Genomic DNA, 21,300 nt, shown 5'->3' with positions numbered 1-21,300 from the left:
TCTAAAAAAAAGTTCTAGAACCCAAAATTTGAATTTTTAAATGCACTCCTCTAACATTTCCATTATTAAATGCATGTTAGGTCAAAAAAGACTCAAGTGCATGTTTTCTTAGAATCATGAGACTTTATTACATCAGCAGTTGCAGCAAAAAACGGTTTAAAATCTCCTCTGTCATTCGTCCCCCAGCTGTCCAACTGGACGCCCAGCAGCAGAGCCAGGTCAGCTGTAGAGTGACTCGGGTCAACACCGTTGAGAGTCCAAACTGAACAACTCAGTTCCTCCTTTTGTGTCCGACGCCGTTCACCGTGTTTGCCCACATCGACATAGTCTGGGGAGGAAAGGGGCGGAGCCTAAAAGCAGCATCCACGAATCACAACAGGAACCAAGAAGAAGAAAATAAAATAAACCACGTTGATGCTGAAGAACAGGCACGTTGGAATACTGAGTGTGTGGGTGTGAGAGAGAGAGAAATGTGTCTAAACTACCACTGTTTACAACAGTGGGAAAAACGCTTCGTTTCTCACAGGAAAACACTTTCTCTTCTTTTGTTTTTGTTTTGATTTTTTTTTTGTGTCCCTCTGTTGCTGCCTCACGGTCTGAGGGAGGACGACTGCGTCTGTCTCTGTTGTTCTTTGAAGAAGGGATCCTTCAGATGATTTCAAAGGTCTTCTTCAGCTCCATTATGAGCTGCCAGTCCGACTTCTGCATTTCGTCTCTGAACCAGTTCTTAAGGGCGTCGATGGACGCCCGAGTGATCTGAAACAAAAACACATCGTTGTCTTTATTGTTTACCACCAGTAAAGATTAAATCCATTCCTTCATTTATGCGGGAACTGTCTTAAAACCAAAACAACAAAACCATTTATTTTTCTGTCCCACAGCGAGGACCAGATTTGTTTTCGTAATTCTTCTTTCCGTCTGCGTCTTTGAGCAAAAATGTTGCCCTCGCCGTACATGCAAAAACTCGTCACAATTTGCACGCATCTAGTGGAATCTGGTGGAAATGAATTCTGGGCGTGGCCAGGCAGCATGGGGCATACTGGAGCGGCCCACCTACACATTTATAATTCCTCCCAGGGATTTCCTTTTACCGCCTCCTTACTTGTCGAGCATCAATGGGAAGCTGCCTGGGAAAAACTGTTGGGTTTAGGAGTAGATGAGTTGTAGATTTCGAAGAGCGTTAGTGTGAAAAGCTCACAAAAGTGGCGTTCCCCTGCTGCTCTCACGTTTTGTTAGAATATTGTGAATATTTAATACGTGAATTCTTGATTCAAGCTAAACAAAACCAGAGGACATATGATATAAAAATATTAGGAATGTAAGTTTGGTTAACAACAACAACCTCCATTGTAAAGGAAATCCAAAAGTTTACTTTTGCCAATATGTTTGTCACCCCCAGGGGACCAAAAAATAGAATGGTTGCTATGGAGATAAAACCTAAAGAAAAACTGCCATTTTGGTTTTTTCTTGTTTATTACCTAAAAATGTTAGAAAACCAGTCAAAGACTGCAAAAAGAGCAAATTTTTATTCTTTCACTTGTTCTTCTATTTTATGCACATTAAAAATGAATTTATTGCTTGTTGGGAATAAAATTCAGTTAAAGCCCCGCCTCTTTTCAGCGGGCGTGTCCTCACCTTGCTGACAATGATGTCTGTGGCCTCAAAGTGGCGTCCGTACATCTTGGGCGACTCTCCGGGTATGGGCTCGATCTTGATGCAGATCTCCTGGCCTTTCTTGGCCGAGTCCACGGATTTGTGGTTCACCTCGATGCTGGTGACGATGCCGATATCCACAAACTGAAGCGGACACACACACACACACACACACACACACACACACACACACACACCCACACACACACACACACACACGGTTTAGAATGAGGGGGGCATAGTCAGGGTTTACAACCTGAAACAAACCTCAGCCTGTCAGCTTCTTACCCCTTTGCTGGGAACGCAGAGAGGCGTCCCCTGCTTCAGGACGCCAGCCTCCACAGACACGCCCATCACGATGGGATCTCTGGAGTTGAAGATGAACTGAGGAAGAACCCGCAGCTTTGCTGGAAACACAGCTATGTTCCTGAAAGACACACACAGTTAACTTTAAAGCAAACTTCTGTCAATGTAAGAACTCCAAAGAGTGAACGGTCAAAGTTCATCGTTTCCTTTTAGCCCAGAAAGTTTAGAGGACGTGACTCAGAATAAAAAAGACTTTTGTACTCAAGAGAACCTTAATGGCTTTAATTCTTCTCGAAACTATTCATTTGGAAAAACTGAAACTAAAATAAACTTTTAGACTAATTTAAGAAAAAAAAGCCTAGCTGCTTATTTTTTCACAACAAATGTTTTATGGTTATTTAACAAGAATACTTCTAAACACAAAGATGATGCAACTTTTAAGAGATGGAACACTTAAAAACACCTAAAAAACAATAAACTAACTGTTTATTGTTCAAAATCAATATTAGGGCTAAAGCATTTTCTGATTTTTTGGGGCATTTTTTTCATAAAATCTCATGAATCTTTCTGCTTTTGTTTTGGATTCTCTTAATTTTTAGAGCTTTTTTTTTCGTATTTTCTAAAAAAAAAACATTTTTTCCATTTTTGCAATTTTTTGCATTTTCTTAATTTTTCTGCATTTTTATTTTTTCCTGAATTTGTATGAATTCTTCAGCATTTTGAATTTTCTTTTTAATCTTATATTTTTTTCGGTTTACTGGATTTTCTCTTAACTTCTTCTGATATTTGCTGAATTTTTTTGAATGTTTCTGCAGATTTTCTTCTGAATTTTTGACCAAAACCCTAAACCATGAAACCAGCTTCTCTTACTTGAACTCGTCCTGCTTGGCTTTCTTGTACTCTTCTCTGTATTTAGTGAACGCGTCGAACAGGTGGTAGATGATTTCGGCTGCGAAGATGCGCACTCCCAGGCTGTCGGCCATCTCCTGGCTCTCCCTTTCCACCTTCACGTCAAACGCCAGAATCACGGCGTACCTACAGCATCAGGTGAGACAGCGTCACTTCCGCAGCTTCTGGAAAATCCACTTCGATTACCCAAAGACTGTGCTGTGAAGCTGAGGGTGACGTACTGCGGGTCGTGCTCCAACATGGTCGACGCCTTCATTACATCCTTCTTATGGACAGGACCGATGTTAATACCAGCGTACTGCAGGAACATACCAGTGACGGAACAGTCAGAGAGACAGGCGCAGACGGGCGTAGGCAGACAGACGGGCACTCACAGGAACTTTGGATGTCCGTAGGAATTCCAGCAGAGCCTCCAGTGAACCCAGCGTGGACGCCTGGACGTAAACTCCTTTCTCCTCCAGTTTGATTGAGCTCAATGTCTGTTTGAGCTCCCGCACAAGTTCGTCCTGCAAACCAGGAAAGGTCAGTCATCTCTGACCTCACAGAGGCTGCTGCTGACCCAAACGATGACTCACTCGGAGGACCGGGATTTCGTCTTCTTTGTGCGCCACCAGCAGGGGGAGCCCCGCCAGCGTCTTCTCCAGGTCTTTACCCAGAATCTTCACTCCCTGAGACGTCGACACCTCCTTGTGTTTCTCATACTGACTCTGTAGAGAACAAACACACAAAAACCAGTTGCAGGCTCATCCACAGATCAGGATGCAGGATGTCACCATCTCTACATTTCAGAATTAATATTTGATTTCAAATATGAACAAAACAAAGATTTTAAAAGAAATTTGTCCGAAACCCATTTGGGAAAGTCCCGCATTAACCCTTACATTACTTACAGGAAACCTGTTTTTCTGACTCCACATTGTAGCAAAGCTGTAAAATTAGATGCTTCAAATCATAACAACCAAAGAGCTGCTTTTATTTTGAAAAAAAAAAACCCAACAACAATAGATTTTTGGCATTTGTACCTTCACTCTGAGCTCCTTCAGTGGAGGAGGGAGCAGCAAGCCTCGGATCTGTGTGACGATTGGTCCGTCCACCCCTGGAACGATAATGGTCTCTCCCTCCCGCAGACAGCCGTTAATCAGGATGACGTCTATGGTGGTTCCCATGCCGGGCAGAGCTTTCACCTGAGCCCACAGACGCCATCAGTAGAGGGTGACAGAGCCCCAGTGGGGGCAGACAGACACTGGCGCTCACCTCCATGACTTGGGCGCGCAGCTCATCGCAGTGTGCTAGCCGGCGTGCCAGCATGGTCTGCGTGAGGTCGACCAGCAGCGCGATGAGGTTTCCCATCCCGTCGCCGCTGTGGGCCGAAGTGGGGACCAGCGACACGAACGTCCGCGGGTCCTTGTTCTCGTAAAACAAGGCGGCGTTGAGACCCTGAGGAACGGCAACAAGAGAGGCTCAAACTTCTGAGGAGGAAGGACTCAACAGGACGTGGCGTGGCTAGACGATGAAGGACACCTGCTGAGCAAACTCCACTATGATGGCCTTGGTTCTCTCATCAAACTCATCCTTGGTGTTCTTCTTCTGCTTCTTCAGCGTGGTCACCACGTCTGTTTCCGGACTCTTCTTCCAGTCGTACAATCGGTCAATCTGAGTGCAGAACAACAGAAATGTCAAACAACAAAGCGGAGAGGAGGAAGCTGCGGGTGCTGAGCAGCTGGGATCACCTTGTTAAGGGCGACGATAAAGGGACACTTCTTCTCCTTCAACAGGTTGATGGATTCCAGGGTCTGAGGCTCCAGACCATGCATGATGTCCACCACCAGGATGGCGATGTCACACAGGGAGCTTCCTCTGTTCCTCAGGTTACTGCAGAAAAAGACAGATAATTAGACGTGTCAACAAGAGCAGACAGACGGGTCAAAGAGGAGAGGCGGATGTTACCTGAAGGATTCGTGTCCCGGTGTGTCTATGATTAGCATACCGGGAATCCTGATGCTTTCTCGGAGAAACTGAACAAAAAAAGTTCAGGTAAAAAAAACATTAACACACATAACAAATTATAAAAAAAAAGAGATAAAAGAGGTGTCGCACATTTTTAACCATCTTGGTTTGCTCTTCTATTGTTTCCTTTGGGACGTTTGTGGCTCCGATCTGCTGGGTGATTCCTCCAGCTTCACCATCCTGAACGTGGGTGTGCCGCAGCTGCACACAAACAAACAAGTCAGTAAGATACAGTGAAGATATATGTAAAGACAGTATCACTCAAGTAAAAAGAAAAACGATCTGCTAATCTTTGCCAGCAGTGTGTCAAGGTCTTGTGCAGAAAAATTGTTTTCTACATTCACATTGAACGCGATTCGCCCTGTGAATTTGTGTCCATTGAGGAAAAAAAAAAAGACCAAATCTGAGTTTCTGGTTGGCTGACACAATGCAAATCTGAAGTTTGGAAACATTAAGCTCCAGTTCAAATGGAATGCTATGAATGTGGCAGGGGGGACCAGTTTAAATGAGGAAACCCTCACGTCCTACATGAGGCCTTCACCAGCAGGAGTACATCCACTCAGCAATAGACTGCTGTCACAGCGCGACTCCACAGACAGACTGAAGAAATCTTTTGTCCCTCGGGCCATCAGTAACTACGTAAATGTTATTTCTTTAGCACCTTTCACAGACAGAAGTCACAAGGCGCTTCACAGGTTAAAACATAATTATCTGTATCAGGCAATACAACTCTCCAGCGAAGTATCTAAGAAGAAATGTCTTTTAATTCATTTAACCCACTGATTTTTTTCTATTGATTTTTTTAAAATCTTTTGATGTTTAAACCGTTGACCTTTTTTTTGTTTTTAATGTGTGTCTTTTATGATTGTCAGCAGATGGCCATTTTAACATTTCCTCAGGAGTTATTAAAGACCCTATCTTTCTATATTATCTATATCTCTATCTAAACGTGTCGAGCGTGGCGGTCTAGCAGCAGTGTGTTTCGGACAGTGCGGCATGTGACAAATTCTGACGCGCTGGGAATATCTTACCACGCAAAGTTTCCAGAGTTCAACTATCCAAACTTTAGCATAGAATTCACATCGCGCTAACCGATCAGGAACTCAGCTTTGAGTGGCAAATTCCCCACAAATCACAAACAGAGGACTTACAGCGAAAATCTGTAATAGCGCCAAGTGCTCAAAACGCTGTCGGACCCCTGACCGTGTCTGTACATTAAGATAGAAAGTGGACGGCACTGCTACACAGCTATCAGTCATTAAACCACAGCACAGAGACTGCCTTGCTGAGAGTGATGAATGACCTTTTAATGGCTGCAGACTCAGGAAAAATATTGATTTTAGTTCTTTTAGATCTCAGTGCAGCATTTGATACAGTTGACCACTCCATTGTATTACGCCTAAAATCTTGGGTTGGTTTTTCTGGCACAGTTTTTAACTGGTTTTATTCTTATTTATCGGACATGTTTTTGTAATGTTTTCCTCACCAATTCCTTGCTCATCTAAGGTGAAAATGACATGTGGCGTTCCCCAGGGATCGGTGCTGGGACCTCTGTTATTTTCAATTTACATGTTACCACTGGGGGAGATAATACGCCGACATAACCTTAATTTATATTTTTATGCCGATGATACTCAACTTTACTTATCCTTTAAACCTGGTGACCATGGTCTTTTAAAGAATCTCAATAGCTGCATTGCTGATATTAAAACCTGGATGGCCCAAAATTTTCTGCAGTTGAATATGGACAAAACGGATGTAATTATTTTTGGTTCAGTTGAGGCCCGAAATGGTGTGGCTCACAAATTGGAGTCTCTGTCTAAAAATGTTTCTTCAAGCTGCAGAAATCTGGGGGTGATATTTGTACCCATTTGAATTTGGAGACGCATGTTAAATCAGTTGTCAAATCTTGTTTCTTGCAACTACATAGGTTATACAGGATAAGCCCTCTCATATCAAAAAAATGTCTTGAGATGGTGATTCACGCTTTTATTTTTTTCCCGTTTGGACTATTGTAATGCACTCTACACATGCCTTTCACAGCAGAGTGTGTATCAACTCCAGTTAGTCCAAAATGCTTCCGCCAGACTCATAACCAGAACCAAAAGGAGAGACCACATCACTCCAGTTTTAGCGTCTTTGCACTGGCTCCCAGTCTGTTTTAGAATAGATTTTAAGATATTAATGATTGCTTTTAAAGCACTCTGTGGGCTGGCCCCTAAATATATAGCCGATCTCCTCATTCCTTACGTACCTGGTCGCAATCTTAGATCTTCGGCAAAAAGCCTTTTAACAATCCCACAATCTAGATTGAAGACCAGGGGTGACAGGGCCTTTGCTGTAAGAGCCCCAACACTCTGGAACAGTCTCCCTGAAGAGATCAGGCTCGCTGAGTCCCTACCAGTATTTAAATCTCTTTTAAAAACCTACCTCTATAGGCATGCTTTTAATGATTTTACTGGTTCTTAAATTTAAACATTTGGTTTTATTGATTTCATTGATTTATCGATTTTATTGATTCTAACCACTATCACTTTTATTTCTCCATACTGGAAACTGTTTTTAATACTGATTTTGTCTTAAATCACTTGTAAAGCACTTTGTAAGCTGGATTTCGAAAAGTGCTATATAAATAAAGTTTATTATTATTATTATAAATAGTCAGAAATACCAAGAACCCTGTTACTGAAAGTCACTTTTCTCTGCCGATTCAGCATAATTTGCTAAACGGTTCAAGAGTTACGGTTTGTCAAAGAGATTAAGTGTCGCTGGCAACATCTCTGGTGTCAAAGGGCTAAATGTAAATGTCACATGGCAGAAATAGCAAAAACAACAACTTGAACTGTTATAACCCACCTTGTCAAGAATTTTGGTCTTCCCCGTGTCCACGTGTCCGAGCACGCACACCACCGGCGCTCTCAGACGCTCCGTGTCGGTGTTCTTCAAGTTCTCGGCTCTACGTTTCTACAAGCAAACATCTGATAGTTTAGAAAGCAGGGAGAAGATGAGCTCTTCCTCATCCTCCTCAATTTCTGCGCCTCACCTCAATCCTCCTTTTGGCTCGGTCATAGAGCCGCTCCTCCTTCGTCCTCCCGTCGTCGTCCTCGCTCTCGCTGCTCTCGTCCTCGCTCACCACTTTTTTCTTGCTCTGAATCGCTGGCGGCGCCTCTTTCTCCGCATCCACGTCGTCTTCACTTTCGTCCTCGTCGTTGTCCTCTTCCTCCTCCTCTTCGTCCTCCTCGTCCTCCTCACTGGCTGGAGGCTGAGGCGGTCCAGTCGTCTCCTCCTTGACCTCAATGTGGACCTTCTTTAAATCTAACGAAAGATGACGGCACATTTATGGCCTGATGTTGCTCAGCCCACGTCAACGTCACTTTCTTTTTCCAAACATCTCAAACTCTAAATGTTTTTAAAAGGTTTCATGATTGAAAGTCTTTTAAAGTCGAATTTTGTTCGTTTCTGTATCACGTTAACACAGTGTTTGAAAACTCATTTTTCTGCTCTGGCTTTTAATCCAACATTAGACTATTGTTATTTTACTGTTTTTAACTCCCTATATTTAATGTTTAAATGTGTTTTAGTGTCTTCTTTTATTTCTCGTGTTCAGCACTTTGAGTCAACTGCTGTTGTTTGAAAGTGCCATATAAATAAAGTTGAGTGTGTTCAGCATCAACATCAAAGGTTTGTTAAAGGCCACACACATCAGTAGCTTCGCGTTTCAAAATCTCACTTCATTAGTTTATTAACAGTGGATTATTAGGAAAAATCAGGACTTGAAACTGGGGCAGTAGCGTAAAATGTGTCATGATGCATAAAAAAACTTGCAACATGCAAAAAAAAAACTTTAGTCGCCACAAAGTTGTTAGTTTGACCTCCTTAAAAAAAACAATTAAAATAAAACAGAAATCTGGTTAAAAATCAAAGTTGTGTTTTACTTCAACACTTGCTGAAGACCTAACAAGTCAAGTACATCCAGAAATATGTCTACTGTGCTTGAGTAGGACTCGTTTGTTTATGGAATTGTCAAAAATGTCTACCACTGAGGGAAATTATGTCTATGAAGACTCTCATTCATCCAGATTGCTAGATTTAGCTTAACTAAGTTAAGTCCAGATGACAGCCCCTACACCTACTACTATGAAAAAAATTCAAAAAAATGATATTTTAAAAAATTGTATTGCTACCAGTAAAATAAACATAAAATGTAACAGCACATCTGACTACAATCTAATTATTACTATAATAAACAATAATAAGAAAGGAAGCAGCTCTTAAACTGACAAATGGTTTCGGTAAATATTCCTAAAATGGGGAGGGATCAACTACTAAAAGGCATTTAAAAGCTACTAATAAGAAATAACTCATAGTAAAAAAAAAAAAATTCCCCTAAACTACAAAATAAAAAATGAATAATGCAGTGAAAAACAAACAATCACAGCAGTTACTGCCTATGCCCAGAGTCAGTACTACATCGCGCAAACTTTCACAATAAAAGCACAAACAGAGCCCGAAAAGGGAGTCTGTACCTGCTTCCTGTCTGCTCCTTCTGTTCTTCACTGTTTGTTTGTAAACAAAAGTAAACATATTATATCACTGCAACAGATGCTCACTGTCTGCTATGTCACTGTTGTTGGATTTGCTTCTTTTTGATGGGGTAGGATAACTACTAAAATGAAAGATATGCTCATTGACAAAATAGTGCACAAATTAGTACTTTAGGTGGAATTCTGCAAAAAATTAAATAAAATGATTACAACTTTTAGTTTCAAGTTTAACATCTCTGTTGTGAATACGATTTGTCTTGGTTTGGAATAAGAACTTTCCTGTTACATTACTGTTACATAGATAGAGTCACAAAACAGATTCAACAAAGCGCAGATGCGTACGGAGTCTCATTTATTTAACTAAAATAAAACTGAACTTTATTGATCCCGCAATGGGGAAATTACCTTGTTGACATAATTCTGGCGAAAAACATATAACAAATAATAATGACTGCAAGCTACAATGGCTCTGTTTGAATTCCCACCCTAACCCCTAACTACTAAAAAAAACTATTTAGTGCGGCCCTATGTATTGCCCTGGATTTTAAAAGCAATTCGGACACCATGCTCACCATTTATTTATCTATTCAAAACAGCAGATATGACATCATCGATTTCACAAAGTGAAATTCTAATTGATATGAGCATTCTGTGACGATTATTTACAGTATGAGTCCACTGTCTTCTGCAGATCAAAGGTTGACGGTTTATTTAAACAAAAAAAACATTTTTTGGGGGCAAAAATGGTTCTAATGCAATGCATTGTGGTCCATATTCGCCAATCTAGTGAGCATGGATGGACACTGGTTTTTCGTAGAGACTTCTGGAAAATTTCCAGGTCACTCAATTTTGGAATTGTACACTATAAAATGGTGAAGGCACTATGTAGTGCACCTTATAGTGAGTAGGGAAGGAATTCGGACACAACCAATGTTTCATGATCGGACACGGCTAATATTCACATAAAAAAGCAGAGTATGCAACTATATTTATTAGGTATAAAAAAAGTCAATGTCTGTCAAAAAAAAGGTGGATAATAAGAGGATAATGAAACAGAAACAGATAAGCAAACTCTGAGCTTCAGTAACTGGTAGCCTACTGTAGTGCTACATGCACACTTGTTGAATCAATGTTTTGTGACCCCGTGACAGATTTTTGACAGTAATCTAACAGAAAAATGTTGGATTCAAAACAAAGAAAAGTTCAAAACAGACACGCCAAATATTGTATAAATATTCTTTTCCAGAGTGTGCAAAACTTTGTCTATGAGCATCCGTTTCATTTTGACAGTAATCTTACCTCATGCTTTTTATTTCAAAGAAGTCGTGAAATCACAACAGAGTTCAATTTCCGTGGCTTTGTACCTTTTTCCTCGTCGCTGGCGAATTTCTCCCAGTTGTCTACGACAGCTTCGGGCTTCACCTCTGCAGAAACGGGACACTTTTTCAATGCTGACCTGTTGCTCTTTGCTCTTCCTCCTGCCCACAGTGAACCCTCACCTGGCTGTGGAGCTGGCACCGTCTCAGCCTCTGTTTCCATGGCGATGGGTTCTGGAGTCTCTGATGTTGGTGATGTTACAGTGGATGTTTCTGAGAAATAAAGAAATTTTAGACATGAGTGGCTTTTATTGTTTTAGCTCCCGGAGCTGCAGAAAGGGGAGTTCCACCTTCAGGAGTATGGGTGTTGGGCTTCTTCCTCCTCTTGTCTCCGTAAACAGGTTTCTTCTTTGGCACTGTGTCTTTGGATGGCACTTCAACACCTGCACCCACAAACCAGAGACCTTCACACCAAGAAGTCTGTGACAGGAAACGGCATAATGCCACCTCCACACACCCTGAGCCTGCAGCATGGACAGCATGGCCTCAGCACGGAGCTTAGCTTCTTTCTGGGCCTTGGTCAGCAGCTTCCCCTCCTTCTTTAGCCGCTCTTTCCTTTCCTTCTCCTTCTGCTTCTTCTTCTCTTTTCTCTCCTGCTCCAGGCGCTCCTACAAAAGCAAACGTCAACTCAGCAACATGGTTTGAAAAAAAAAAAAAAAGGCAGAGCATGAAGGAGGAGGTTCCTTGGTGTCTTACCTGTTCCTGCCGTTGCTTCTCCAGCTCCTCCAGCCTCTTCTGCCGCTCCTCTTCCTCTCTTTTCAGTCGCTCCTCCTCCTAAAAAAACATGTCAACAAAGCAGTTTTTCGGGGTAATCCGGCAGATCCCCTTCATTTTTAGAAAGCTCACCTCCTTCATCTTAGCCAGAGTCTCCTGCATGGCTTTCACTGTGGCCTTGCTGGGCCCCTTCTTTTTCTTCTCCTCCTCCTTTTCTCCCTTCTTTTTCTTCTTGTCCTTCTTTTTCTTTTCTCCCTCGCCCTCATCTGCTTGAAGACGGTAAGAAAACAGTTAAACTTATCCAAACTGGCGTCTTTAAGGAAAGATGTAAAGGTGATCTGATGATGTCACACCCTCTGCTGCTGGCTCCACCCCCTCCACCTCCTCTGGCACAGCTTCAGATGTGGCCTGAGGAGGCGTGGCCTCCACAGCCTTCGTCTCTGGCTCCTTTTTAGCCTCCACGTTGCCCTCTTTCTCTTTCTGCTTCTTCAGCTTCATCCTCTCTTCTTCCTTCTTTTTCTTTTCCCTCTCTTTCTTCTCCGCCTTCTTCTGGGCCGCCGTCTTCATTTTGAAACCCCCCGCCTCCTCGTCCTGCTCCTCCTCGTCCTCGCTCTCAGCCTTCGCTGCCTTCCCTTTGTTCTTCTTCTTCTTGTCCATTTTGAAGGCGAACTCCTCATCTTCTTCAGAGTCGTCTTCCTTCTGAGCTCCTTTCTTGACGTCTTTGTCCTCGGCGGGGTCTTCTTCCTCAGACACTGAGGCTTTTTTGCCTCCTTTCTTTCCTCCTTTCGTCTTGAGGCGAGAGCGGGAGCTGCTGTCATCGTCAGAGTCATCTGGGAGAGCGGCAGGAGGTGCCTGAAGGAGTGGAGAGGAGATCCTTAAAAACCCATTTAGCTAACAAAAAGATCTTTTTCGCCGGCGTAACCCTTTAATTATACTGGACCGTTATTCTACATTCACACAGAACCTGATTTGCGTGGAAAATTCTCATCGTACGCCGTGCGGAGAATTTTCCTTCACCAACAGCGTTTTGATGCACGTCAACTTGTCTGCTTAATACTAATCCAAAAGTGTTCATAGAGCTTCTGTCAAATGTTAGACGGGCTGCCGTCGGCTGTTGTGTACATTTCACACAGCGTTGGAATGTTTCGCCACGCTGCTTTGCTGCAGGGCGTGCTTGCTGCTAGAAAAATCGCACGTGCTCGGTGCTTAAAACGCACCGCAGGACCTTCAGTCCCATTGGTAGGTTGACGTAACGTTGAAACCTAACACCTCCGCGGCGCAAATCGTGTTCAGCGTGAACGCAGCTTAACATTGAACTTTGATCGGAGAGGCCACCTCTACCCTGTAGAAAACAACACAATCTTTGCAGAAAATCATGTTTCTGACTCTTTTACATCAACTGCTTCATGTTGTAACGATGTTCTATATAAATTAATAGAATTGCGTTTCAAATTTAAAGTATTTTTAAGGTCAATTTTATTTTATTTCCATTTTAACCACATTATAGCTTAAAACTGGTTTAACATATCTCTGATTGGTTAACCATTATTGTAAAAACAGAGAAATATGAATATCTGCATCATTAAACCATAAGATCTTAAATGATGAAGCAATTGCACATTTGCATAGAGCAAAGGTTATTTTCATGTTTATGCACAAGAAATTTAGTCTGGGAAAAATAAAAGCTGATTATTTGATTACAACATAAGTGATGTGTATAGGTTTATTTTTTATTAATTTGTAAACAAAACCAAAAAAAGAGAGAAATTATTTACATCTAAATAAAATACTTTGAGCAAACATCAAATAATGAGATGAATTGATCTGCTGACCTTTTTGTCTTCTTCGTTCTTATCCTCGTTTGCGTCTTCAGCCTTCTCATCCTCAGGGCTGCCTCCACCCTTCTTGCCCTTCCTGGTTTTCTTCTTCTCTGGTCTGGGAGGCTCGAGAGCCTCTACATCTTCTGTGGTGTCTGTTTTCTACACACAAAACACCAAGAAGAAGTTTAGAGCTAGGGGGAGCAGGCCAACAATAAAACAAACAGGTCTTCTAGAAGGGCTCCTCCTGACCTTTCCTCCTTGTGTTTCCAAGGAGAGCTCCTCCAGCTCCTTCAGGATCTCATCCTCGCTGCAGGAGGAGCACAGACACAGTCACACAAAACCCACAGCAGTCCGAAAAACAATCTGGAGAAGGCTCGGTGTCGTACTCAAACTCCTCCTTCTTGGCTCCTTTCTTCTTCTTCTTCCCTTTCTGCTCCTTTGCAGCTCCGGCTCCTTCAATTTCTGCCGCCAAAGCGTCGATGTCCACGCCGTCATCTTTGGCACTAAATCACCCCGAATGACACAGGTTACATGATCACAAGCCAGCCAGTCAAGTGGCTGAGGTGTTTCTTTGTGTCAGAGCAACAAGGCTCTGCTGACTCTCCACTTTCTTTTGTTTGGCAGATGGCATCAGACTCACATCACACACACACACAACTCTCTAAACCAAATGCTTTAACAGGTTTTTGTCACATTACAGACATAAATCTGATGCTGAGGATTGTGTTAGAAAGGAGAGAATATATTTCCACTTTCTTCTGCTCTGCAGAGCAAAAAGGGAACCAACCGTTGTCTGATTTATCGGAACACAACTGTCTGCAGAACAATCTATACATCCAATAAACACACACATAACTGGATTATCAAAGAAAATCATAAGTGACCTATACACAAGAAGATACAAACAGATTTTAAAATGACAGACAGTAACATTGAATTATTATTATTTTTTTTTAGAGAAACCAGGGCTGATGAGCATCAGCTGTTATTACAGGAAGAAAGCCAAGCAAGCTTTTTTCCCCTTTCAAATTAAAAGTCAGCTTTAGATTTTAAATGCTGGACCAAAACCACAATAGCAACATTCTAAAAATCTGAAAAGCCCAAATAAAAAACAAAACGTTGTGCAACGCCGAGACTTTTTATCTCTGTAATTTATGGAAAGCAGTGGCCATGTTGCATCAAATCAAAATGCTACCTTTCTTATAAGTCTCTTTACTTTCTATATCGCTAGGGTGACAAATCGGTTGTCCTTTTATGGGATCCATGAGGTTCTATTATATTCTTTTCAACAGTTGTTTTGAGCAAAATAAAAACAAACTAAGTAAAAATAAACTCTAAAATGAAAAGGTGCATCTGAAATGTTTCAAATTGTATATAATGTCCAACACAATCAACCAAAGTTAGGTTGTTGTTTTTTTGTTCTTTTTACTAGGATAAAGTTTTTTGTAGAATAAATCTACAGGAGGAAAAATGCCAACTGGAAGTTATTTATACATTTTTTGTCACTCCATGAATACATTAAAATCATTAAGAAAATCCCTTTTAAAAATGTCCACCAACTTGTAAATCCCATTTCTTTGCAAATAAACACAATCAACTGGGTAAAAAAAAGAGAATTTTGTTTAAATAGCAATGTAGAAAAATAAAAACTTGAAATAGCATCTAAAGTGTACTCAAAATCATAACTTTTGCACACTAAACAGAAGGTAAATGTTGATTACTTTGCTGTCATCAGCTGCTCAGGTGAGTCCGGCCTGATATGAGGGATCCGGCAGGTGAGCAGTGACATCATCCCACCGTGATGGGTCAAAAACCAATGAGGCATTTCTAGCTAACAGATGGTTTCGCATATGTCTGTTTTAGCATCGTTTAAGTAACAAACTATCAGCAAAAAAATTATCAAATAATATTAAAAGCTTTTCTTTTTTTACTCTGTCAGGGAAAATTTTGTTTGATTCTTTTAGGACTTGTACAAAGCAGTGATGTAAAAGCCGGCTCTGAGAGGACGAATGTGGCTAACTTTGCCGCTGCTATGTTTTTATTTTGGCAAATATAACACCTATGAGACCAAACGTGTCAGTGGGAACACAGCGCGGACTTAACGTTAACTCGGCTGAGCCAACGGAAGGCCCCATAGTGGTTGGATAACCCAACTTAAGCCGTTTGGCTTCTCTTAAAGCATCACCTGTGCTCACACCTCACAAGTGCGACTCGTGGTTAGCATCTGCTAACTCAGGCGGTTGCTAAGCTAACAGCACAGGCTACAAAAAACGGGACTGTTCCGGCCGTATGGACGCTTTACAGAAACTCTCTTAGGTCCGCATCAACGTGAACACCTGTTCTTTAGGGGCTGGCTGTGGTTTCGTTACCTGTCTTCTCCGGCTTTCTTCTGTTTCTTTCCCATCGTGCCACCTCGGCTCTATTGGAACTTCGCTCAGTGCTGGCAAACGACGGTTCACGTCTGACAAAGATCGTTTATTAACAGTGTTTAGTAGAGATGCACTCCTCTGTTGAACAAAATAGGATTTTTTTGTGAAATGGATGAATTGAAAGATGCATTTCATATAAATTATGAGATAAATAAATTGTATTACACATGATTCAAATTAACAAAATATTGTCAAAAATTGTATTTAAAGAAAAAGTAGAATGAGACAAAAAAGAGGTCAAAGTGATACATCTTCTACCTCTCTTACTCTTCGTGCGCATGGTCCTTGTTGGAAGTTTGCGCTTGCGCACAATTTTAGTTATTTTATTAACCTTAATTCAAGCAGAAGCAGCTTATTTAGGTTAAATTCGTAATAAGTTTTAATCTAAATGTCATGGTCTTGAGGCAGCAGCAGATTGAAATTAAGAAATATATAAAAAATGAAAACCTTAAATGAAGCCCATTAAATTCTGTAAAACCAAGGATGCAAGCATTAAAAAAAACTTTACAGCCACACACCTCTTCCTCTAAGGCTTTCAAAAAAATAATTAAACACCTTCAGTAAACCAGTGAATTCTGATTAAACTTTGATCGCAGCTCAATCTATTTTTTAACCCAATTCCCTGGAAAAACTAACTATCATCAGGTTCTGCAATCTGAGAGTAGGATCTAGTTTTTTAGTTAATTACATTCAGTAAGATTTGAATTACTAACACACGTTATCAATGATCAAATGGTGTTTATAATAATAACAGAACACTGATGTTATTTCTTTTGAGGTTAAAGAAATTAAGAAATAACTTTGAGAAGTAAAAAGAAAAAGGGCTTTCTTCAGACAAATAAAGACCACTGAAAATCAGAAAAATCAAAAGAATTTAAAGCTATTTTGGTGAAAATATTCAGGTAAAAAACGAAATTCTCAGAGTTAAGTGACAGCTTAACAAACAAAAACTATTGAAAGATTAAAAGATCAGGACCCCCTACAGTAAAGCTAGTATGTATTAATTTAAAATGTGGATTAAATATTTGTGTATTGAACCCCCTTAAAAGGAGCAAATCTTGCTGCTTACTTGCTAAGAATTTAGTTTAAATAAATATTATGGGTATAACAATTCATTGATTTATTTTTCTTTGATCCAGATTAATCTGTCTGAAGCAAGTTGCGATTCAAATCGATCTTTACCATTCTAAAATTTTTTCAAAATGAAATTAATCAATTTTATCAATCATGGAAAAGACCATTTAAAATTAAGGCATGGCAGGTTATTATTATTGTTTTTGTTACTATAATGTAAAAACGAGCAGACAACACACATGTGATGACAACAAAATAATCAAGCCAACCTTTTCATTCCAATGTGTAGAAACACTTTAAATTCAGTGTGATAGAATGTTCTAAAAATTTTCCTTTTGGGTTTTATTGATGTGGAAAAACACAGTGGGCTAAACTTTATTAAACTAAAATGTGAATGGATGTGACATTCAGTCTTGTTTACTCATTTAATTTACATTTGATTATCTTGTAAAACTTCACCTGCTCTGTTCAGGTATTAATCTCTGAGTCCCACTGGTTGAGGTTTTGCCCAAAGATGTCCTGGATCGATTTTATGTCAGTGAATCGGATCGTTCAGAATGAACCAATATTGACTATGAATCGTATTAAAAATCGCAAATTATGATATGAATCAAATTACTGTTAAAAGGATTTATTACTCCCTTTTAAATATGTTTATATTTTGAATTATTCTAAACCTATTTTAGAAAAAAAACATGAGTTCAGAACACAAAATTATTTATTTCACAGTGACTGACAGAAAGCAGATCCAACAGTCTGCATTTACAATTGTTGGCCTCTCTCCATCTCAATGTTACAGGAACAAATAATCTACATCTGCTGGTGGGGTTGCAGTTCCTGCAGCTGCCTGTAGTGGGTGCTCTCAGCCCATCATAGCCAGCACAGCCTCACAAAGGTTGTTCAGTCTGCTGTGAAACTGCCCTTTCTCAGCCCGCAGCATGGCGGTGACAGCGGCGGCCGCTCTGTGCGGACAGAACCTCTCCCCGACCAGTACGTCGCTCAGCTGCCTGCTGAGCCAAAGAGGAAGCCAGCCCGCAGGGACGTCCAACCTGCAGCTTTCTACCTGTCCGCCCTTCACCTCCATCTGCAGCTGAGCGGAGCAGCGAGCCGGCAGATGCTCGTCCCTCAGCTCCAGCAGAGTTTCGACTCTAAATTTAGGCGTCCTGCCAAACGTCCAGTCCCAGCTTCGCAGCTCTGTTGATATGTTGCCCACGCCGGGAAACACACACTCACTGGATGGGTCGACAAGAGTGAACACCGAGCTGAGGCCAAACTCTGACAGCCAGAAGAAGAAAAAATGGAGACCAAATGAAACCGTGAGCACATAACAAAAACCATATTCTTATAGTAGCACCTGTGTTATACTGCTGCACTAGTGCTTCCAGAAGCTCCTCCCAAGCCAGAGAAGGTGCGTGGTCTATCAGGTTGGCAACGGGTGACGGGACGCTTGGTGTGGCGTTACTTAGGATGCCGGGACATGAAGGGCGGAGCACCGTGGAGAGAGCAGAACGATCAGCAGAGTGGAGGAGGGTGCAATGGTGGTAGGATGACTTTCTACTGAGTCTGGATGCAGTACCTGTGCACAGCAACAATTGGTGAAATGTAAAAGATTGTGGCCAAACTTCTAAAAACCTCACATGACCATCATTAGTGATATATAACAATCCTGATGCAGATTACCAGAATATTGAACCCAACACCAGTGTTGACGTTCTTTCAATTATCGTAACTCTTCAACCGCTTGCGCAGATAACGTAAATGGGGCTGAGAAAAGCCGCTTTGCGCATATATGCACCGCTTTATAGTAGTGAAGTGATCTAAGTAAACTAGTTGTGACACATAAGTGATCACAGCTAGTTACGATTGTTCGAAGGGCGTCCTAGTTTGCTGTTGTAACTCTTTGACTGTTTACGTTAATTGCATAAACGATGCTTTACTTTAGCAAAGTCGGAATCTGTCGGAATTACGTTGATTGCATAAACGATTGAAGAGTTACAACAGTTTAAAACCGTGTGTTATTTTACTGTTGTAACTATTTGATCGTTTACGTAGTCAATGTAAACCAGCTGATTGACAGAAAGAAAAGTGTTTTTGCATTGACACTTTCCAAAAGTGATGTTTGCGTCAGAGTCTGTTGGAATTATGTTAATTGCGTAAACGGTTGAAGAGTTATGATAGTTCATAGAGCGTGTGTTGTTTTACTGTCGTAACTCTATCATAACCAACGTAAACCAGCAGATTCTGGTGTGGGAAGAGACACAATTGCACCTATGCTTCATAGTAGTAAACTGTTGCGTCAGAATCTGTTGGAAATACGTCAACTGCATTAACAGTCAGAGTTACGATACTTCCAAGAATTTGTAATCTGTTGTCTGCGATGTTAAACTCTTATGTAATTGACTACTGAACGCATTTTGTATTAAAAAATATATATTTACCAGATATCTTGTAGTGTCCGTTTAATAAAATATCAAATCTGTCCGTGGCGCGGACGTCTAGGTTTGGCCGCAGCCGTCTCAAAGCTTCGGTCACCACCTTCAGGTTCCTCTTCCGGTCGTATGCCTTCTTGGAAGCAAAGAAAGTCAGGTTGAGGTTCCCGTGGTCGTGGAAGACCGTTCCACCTCCACTTCGCCTGCGGGCCAAAGCGATTCCCATTTTCCTCATTGCCGGGAGGTTGCACTCGCTCCACGGGTTCTGGTGGCGTCCAATGACCACAGCAGGCTGGTTCCTCCACAGTAACAGGATGCCACGCTGCTGCAGGTCCACATGGGCATCGATCCAGTCCTCCAGAGCTAGGTTCTGGTACACATCAGTGGACTGAGACTGCAGGACTAGTCCAGAACTGTTGTTGGCTGAATCCAGAAAGGGGAGGCTGGATCCGGTTCGAGCTAGCTGGTTTCCAGTTTCACCTTTTAGAAGAGCTAATGTCCTTCTGAGTTGCAACATAATTGCGTCTCCTATTTAGTGATGTTTCTTCATCTCAACTGCATGATAGAAATTTCACTGCAAGTTCAAATACAAAAAAAAAAACATTAGCTAGAATGAGAGCAGGTAAGAAGCACTGAATTCTGAGGAGATCTAACAATAGAGAACGTCTGTTTTCAAAGGTTTTTGAAAAATAACTTTAGACTTTTAAATATAGGACATTAGGGTTTATCAGTTAAAACAAATATGACATGCAATGTATACTACACTGAACTCAAAGTAGGGAGAGGTAGATCTGTAGAGATTAACAAGGCAGAATAAAGAAGAAGGGAGGCATGAAGATTTATAAAAACTACAGAGGAATAAAGCTGATAAAGTTATGGGAATGAGTCGTAGAAGTTAGATTGAAGTCAGACGTGAACAATTTTGAGCATCAGTACGATTTCATCCCAAGGAAGAGAACCAGAGATCATCCGCTTTGCATTAAGAATGATGGAACTTCATAGTGTCTTTGTAGATCTAGAAAAAAGTTCAGACACGCTGAGAGGAGTGACAGAGACAATGATGGAGCAATCAGGAAAGAGGTCTAGACTAGAGGACAAGCAAAGAGGAGGCTCATGAAGATAGCCAGGGATGATATAACAGGGTGTGATGGGTATTCAAATGATAGGGGTGGGGTGAAATGGTTTGCTGTTGCAACCTTCAAAAAATAACAGATGCAAGAAAGGGATGAAAAGTCTACACATTTGACAGCAGCTATTTAAAATGTGCAGAAAGTGAGATGTTCTCAGTAATGTGTTTGAGTGAAATGGCAATAACTTAAAAATTAAATAGAGTGGAAACAACTATTGAATACATTCAAAAAGAATGATATAATTAGCAAAGGAAGCTTTTACTTTTTCTAGGGAGACGACGCAAAAACGTAAGGTGTGACGACATTAACCCTTCCCCACAGGAAAGTGACGAACAGAAGGCAGCAAGCACTAGCGTAGTTTCCCTGTATGCTGTCGCCGTAAAACCGGAAATCATAACACACGGATTATTTCCTCTATAAGCACGCGGTCACTAGCATTTCAAACGCTCTATGTGGAGGTGCTGACCTGCACAACAAAAGCTGGAGGGTGAATGTTTCCGACCGTCTTAGCTTCCATATTCGAGACACACGCGTAGTAGTTCCGGCCCGTACCTTTCAGAATAAAAGCAAATTTTGACATTACAGTGAACTTTCTGCCATTGGTGTTATAGCGAATGAAGCATATAATTACCCAAGAAAAAATAAATTTGTTTCTTATATTAGACTCTTTATATGTGTAAAATTCTGAGGTGTGCTAACTTAGGTGTTTAAATATAGGTTTTATGAAAGATATGTGTATTCTGTTACTTTCAATGCAAAACTTGTATTTATTCCACACATAAATCTTCTAGTTTTAAAAAAAAAATTATGTTCTTATCAGCATACATTTCGATTTCTGTATACGTACGGTCACTAATTTGTCGTTTATTTTGAAATTAAAAGGAACATATGGCGTCAGAATTGGTTCCT

The 21,300-nt window shown here is 41.0% G+C and overlaps 2 protein-coding genes across 5 annotated transcripts; both read right to left on the bottom strand.

Annotated features, from left to right (window-relative positions):
- Window positions 1–103: 103 nt before the first annotated feature.
- On the bottom strand, window positions 104–15,856 carry eif5b (eukaryotic translation initiation factor 5B). Of its 2 annotated transcripts, XM_023964380.2 has the most exons (27): window positions 15,699–15,856; window positions 13,716–13,832; window positions 13,579–13,636; window positions 13,342–13,488; window positions 11,863–12,361; window positions 11,642–11,775; window positions 11,492–11,569; window positions 11,253–11,403; window positions 11,086–11,178; window positions 10,919–11,008; window positions 10,784–10,843; window positions 9,402–9,431; window positions 7,919–8,190; window positions 7,732–7,839; window positions 4,966–5,076; window positions 4,816–4,883; window positions 4,599–4,740; window positions 4,390–4,521; window positions 4,123–4,305; window positions 3,891–4,052; window positions 3,444–3,575; window positions 3,243–3,374; window positions 3,090–3,166; window positions 2,830–2,994; window positions 1,942–2,080; window positions 1,636–1,797; window positions 104–756 (listed from the first exon to the last, which is right to left on the bottom strand). In XM_023964380.2, exons 1-27 carry the CDS (start codon window positions 15,731–15,733, stop codon window positions 649–651), a joined length of 3,585 nt encoding a protein of 1,194 aa, XP_023820148.1. In that variant the 5' UTR covers window positions 15,734–15,856; the 3' UTR covers window positions 104–648. The 2 variants fall into 2 exon arrangements, with proteins under 2 accessions (XP_023820148.1, XP_078799415.1); XM_078943289.1 differs by lacking the exon at window positions 9,402–9,431.
- Window positions 15,857–17,532: 1,676 nt separating this feature from the next.
- Window positions 17,533–20,960, bottom strand: lipt1 (lipoyltransferase 1). 3 transcript variants are annotated; one of them, XM_004066458.5, is made up of 4 exons: window positions 20,858–20,960; window positions 19,271–19,835; window positions 18,187–18,408; window positions 17,533–18,107 (listed from the first exon to the last, which is right to left on the bottom strand). In XM_004066458.5, the coding sequence occupies exons 2-4, from the start codon at window positions 19,776–19,778 to the stop codon at window positions 17,695–17,697; spliced, it is 1,143 nt and encodes a 380-aa protein (XP_004066506.1). In that variant the 5' UTR covers window positions 19,779–19,835; window positions 20,858–20,960; the 3' UTR covers window positions 17,533–17,694. The 3 variants fall into 3 exon arrangements, with proteins under 3 accessions (XP_004066506.1, XP_078799404.1, XP_020563662.1); XM_078943278.1 differs by having other exon boundaries at window positions 19,271–19,816; window positions 20,858–20,940; XM_020708003.2 differs by having other exon boundaries at window positions 20,654–20,919.
- Between the last annotated feature and the right edge of the window lie 340 nt (window positions 20,961–21,300).

This window comes from Oryzias latipes, chromosome 2 (assembly GCF_053564925.1).
Source record: "Oryzias latipes strain Hd-rR chromosome 2, Olatipes_Hd-rR_3.1".
NCBI lineage: Eukaryota > Metazoa > Chordata > Actinopteri > Beloniformes > Adrianichthyidae > Oryzias > Oryzias latipes.
Note: the sequence above shows the minus strand (reverse complement) of the source record. Positions and strands in the feature narration are given on the sequence as shown.

Coding starts and splice junctions, on each gene's coding strand:
- eif5b (XM_023964380.2), bottom strand. CDS start 15,733: ATGGGAAAGAAACAGAAGAAAGCCGGAGAAGACAG. Junction 12,362..13,341: donor AGAACGAAGAAGACAAAAAG/GTCAGCAGATCA, acceptor CCACTCCTTCAG/GCACCTCCTGCCGCTCTCCC. Junction 4,306..4,389: donor TAGTGGAGTTTGCTCAGCAG/GTGTCCTTCATC, acceptor GCCGTTCCTCAG/GGTCTCAACGCCGCCTTGTT.
- lipt1 (XM_004066458.5), bottom strand. CDS start 19,778: ATGTTGCAACTCAGAAGGACATTAGCTCTTCTAAAAGGTGAAACTGGA. Junction 18,409..19,270: donor CGGACACTACAAGATATCTG/GTAAATATATAT, acceptor TGCTGTGCACAG/GTACTGCATCCAGACTCAGT. Junction 18,108..18,186: donor AGTGCAGCAGTATAACACAG/GTGCTACTATAA, acceptor TCTGGCTGTCAG/AGTTTGGCCTCAGCTCGGTG.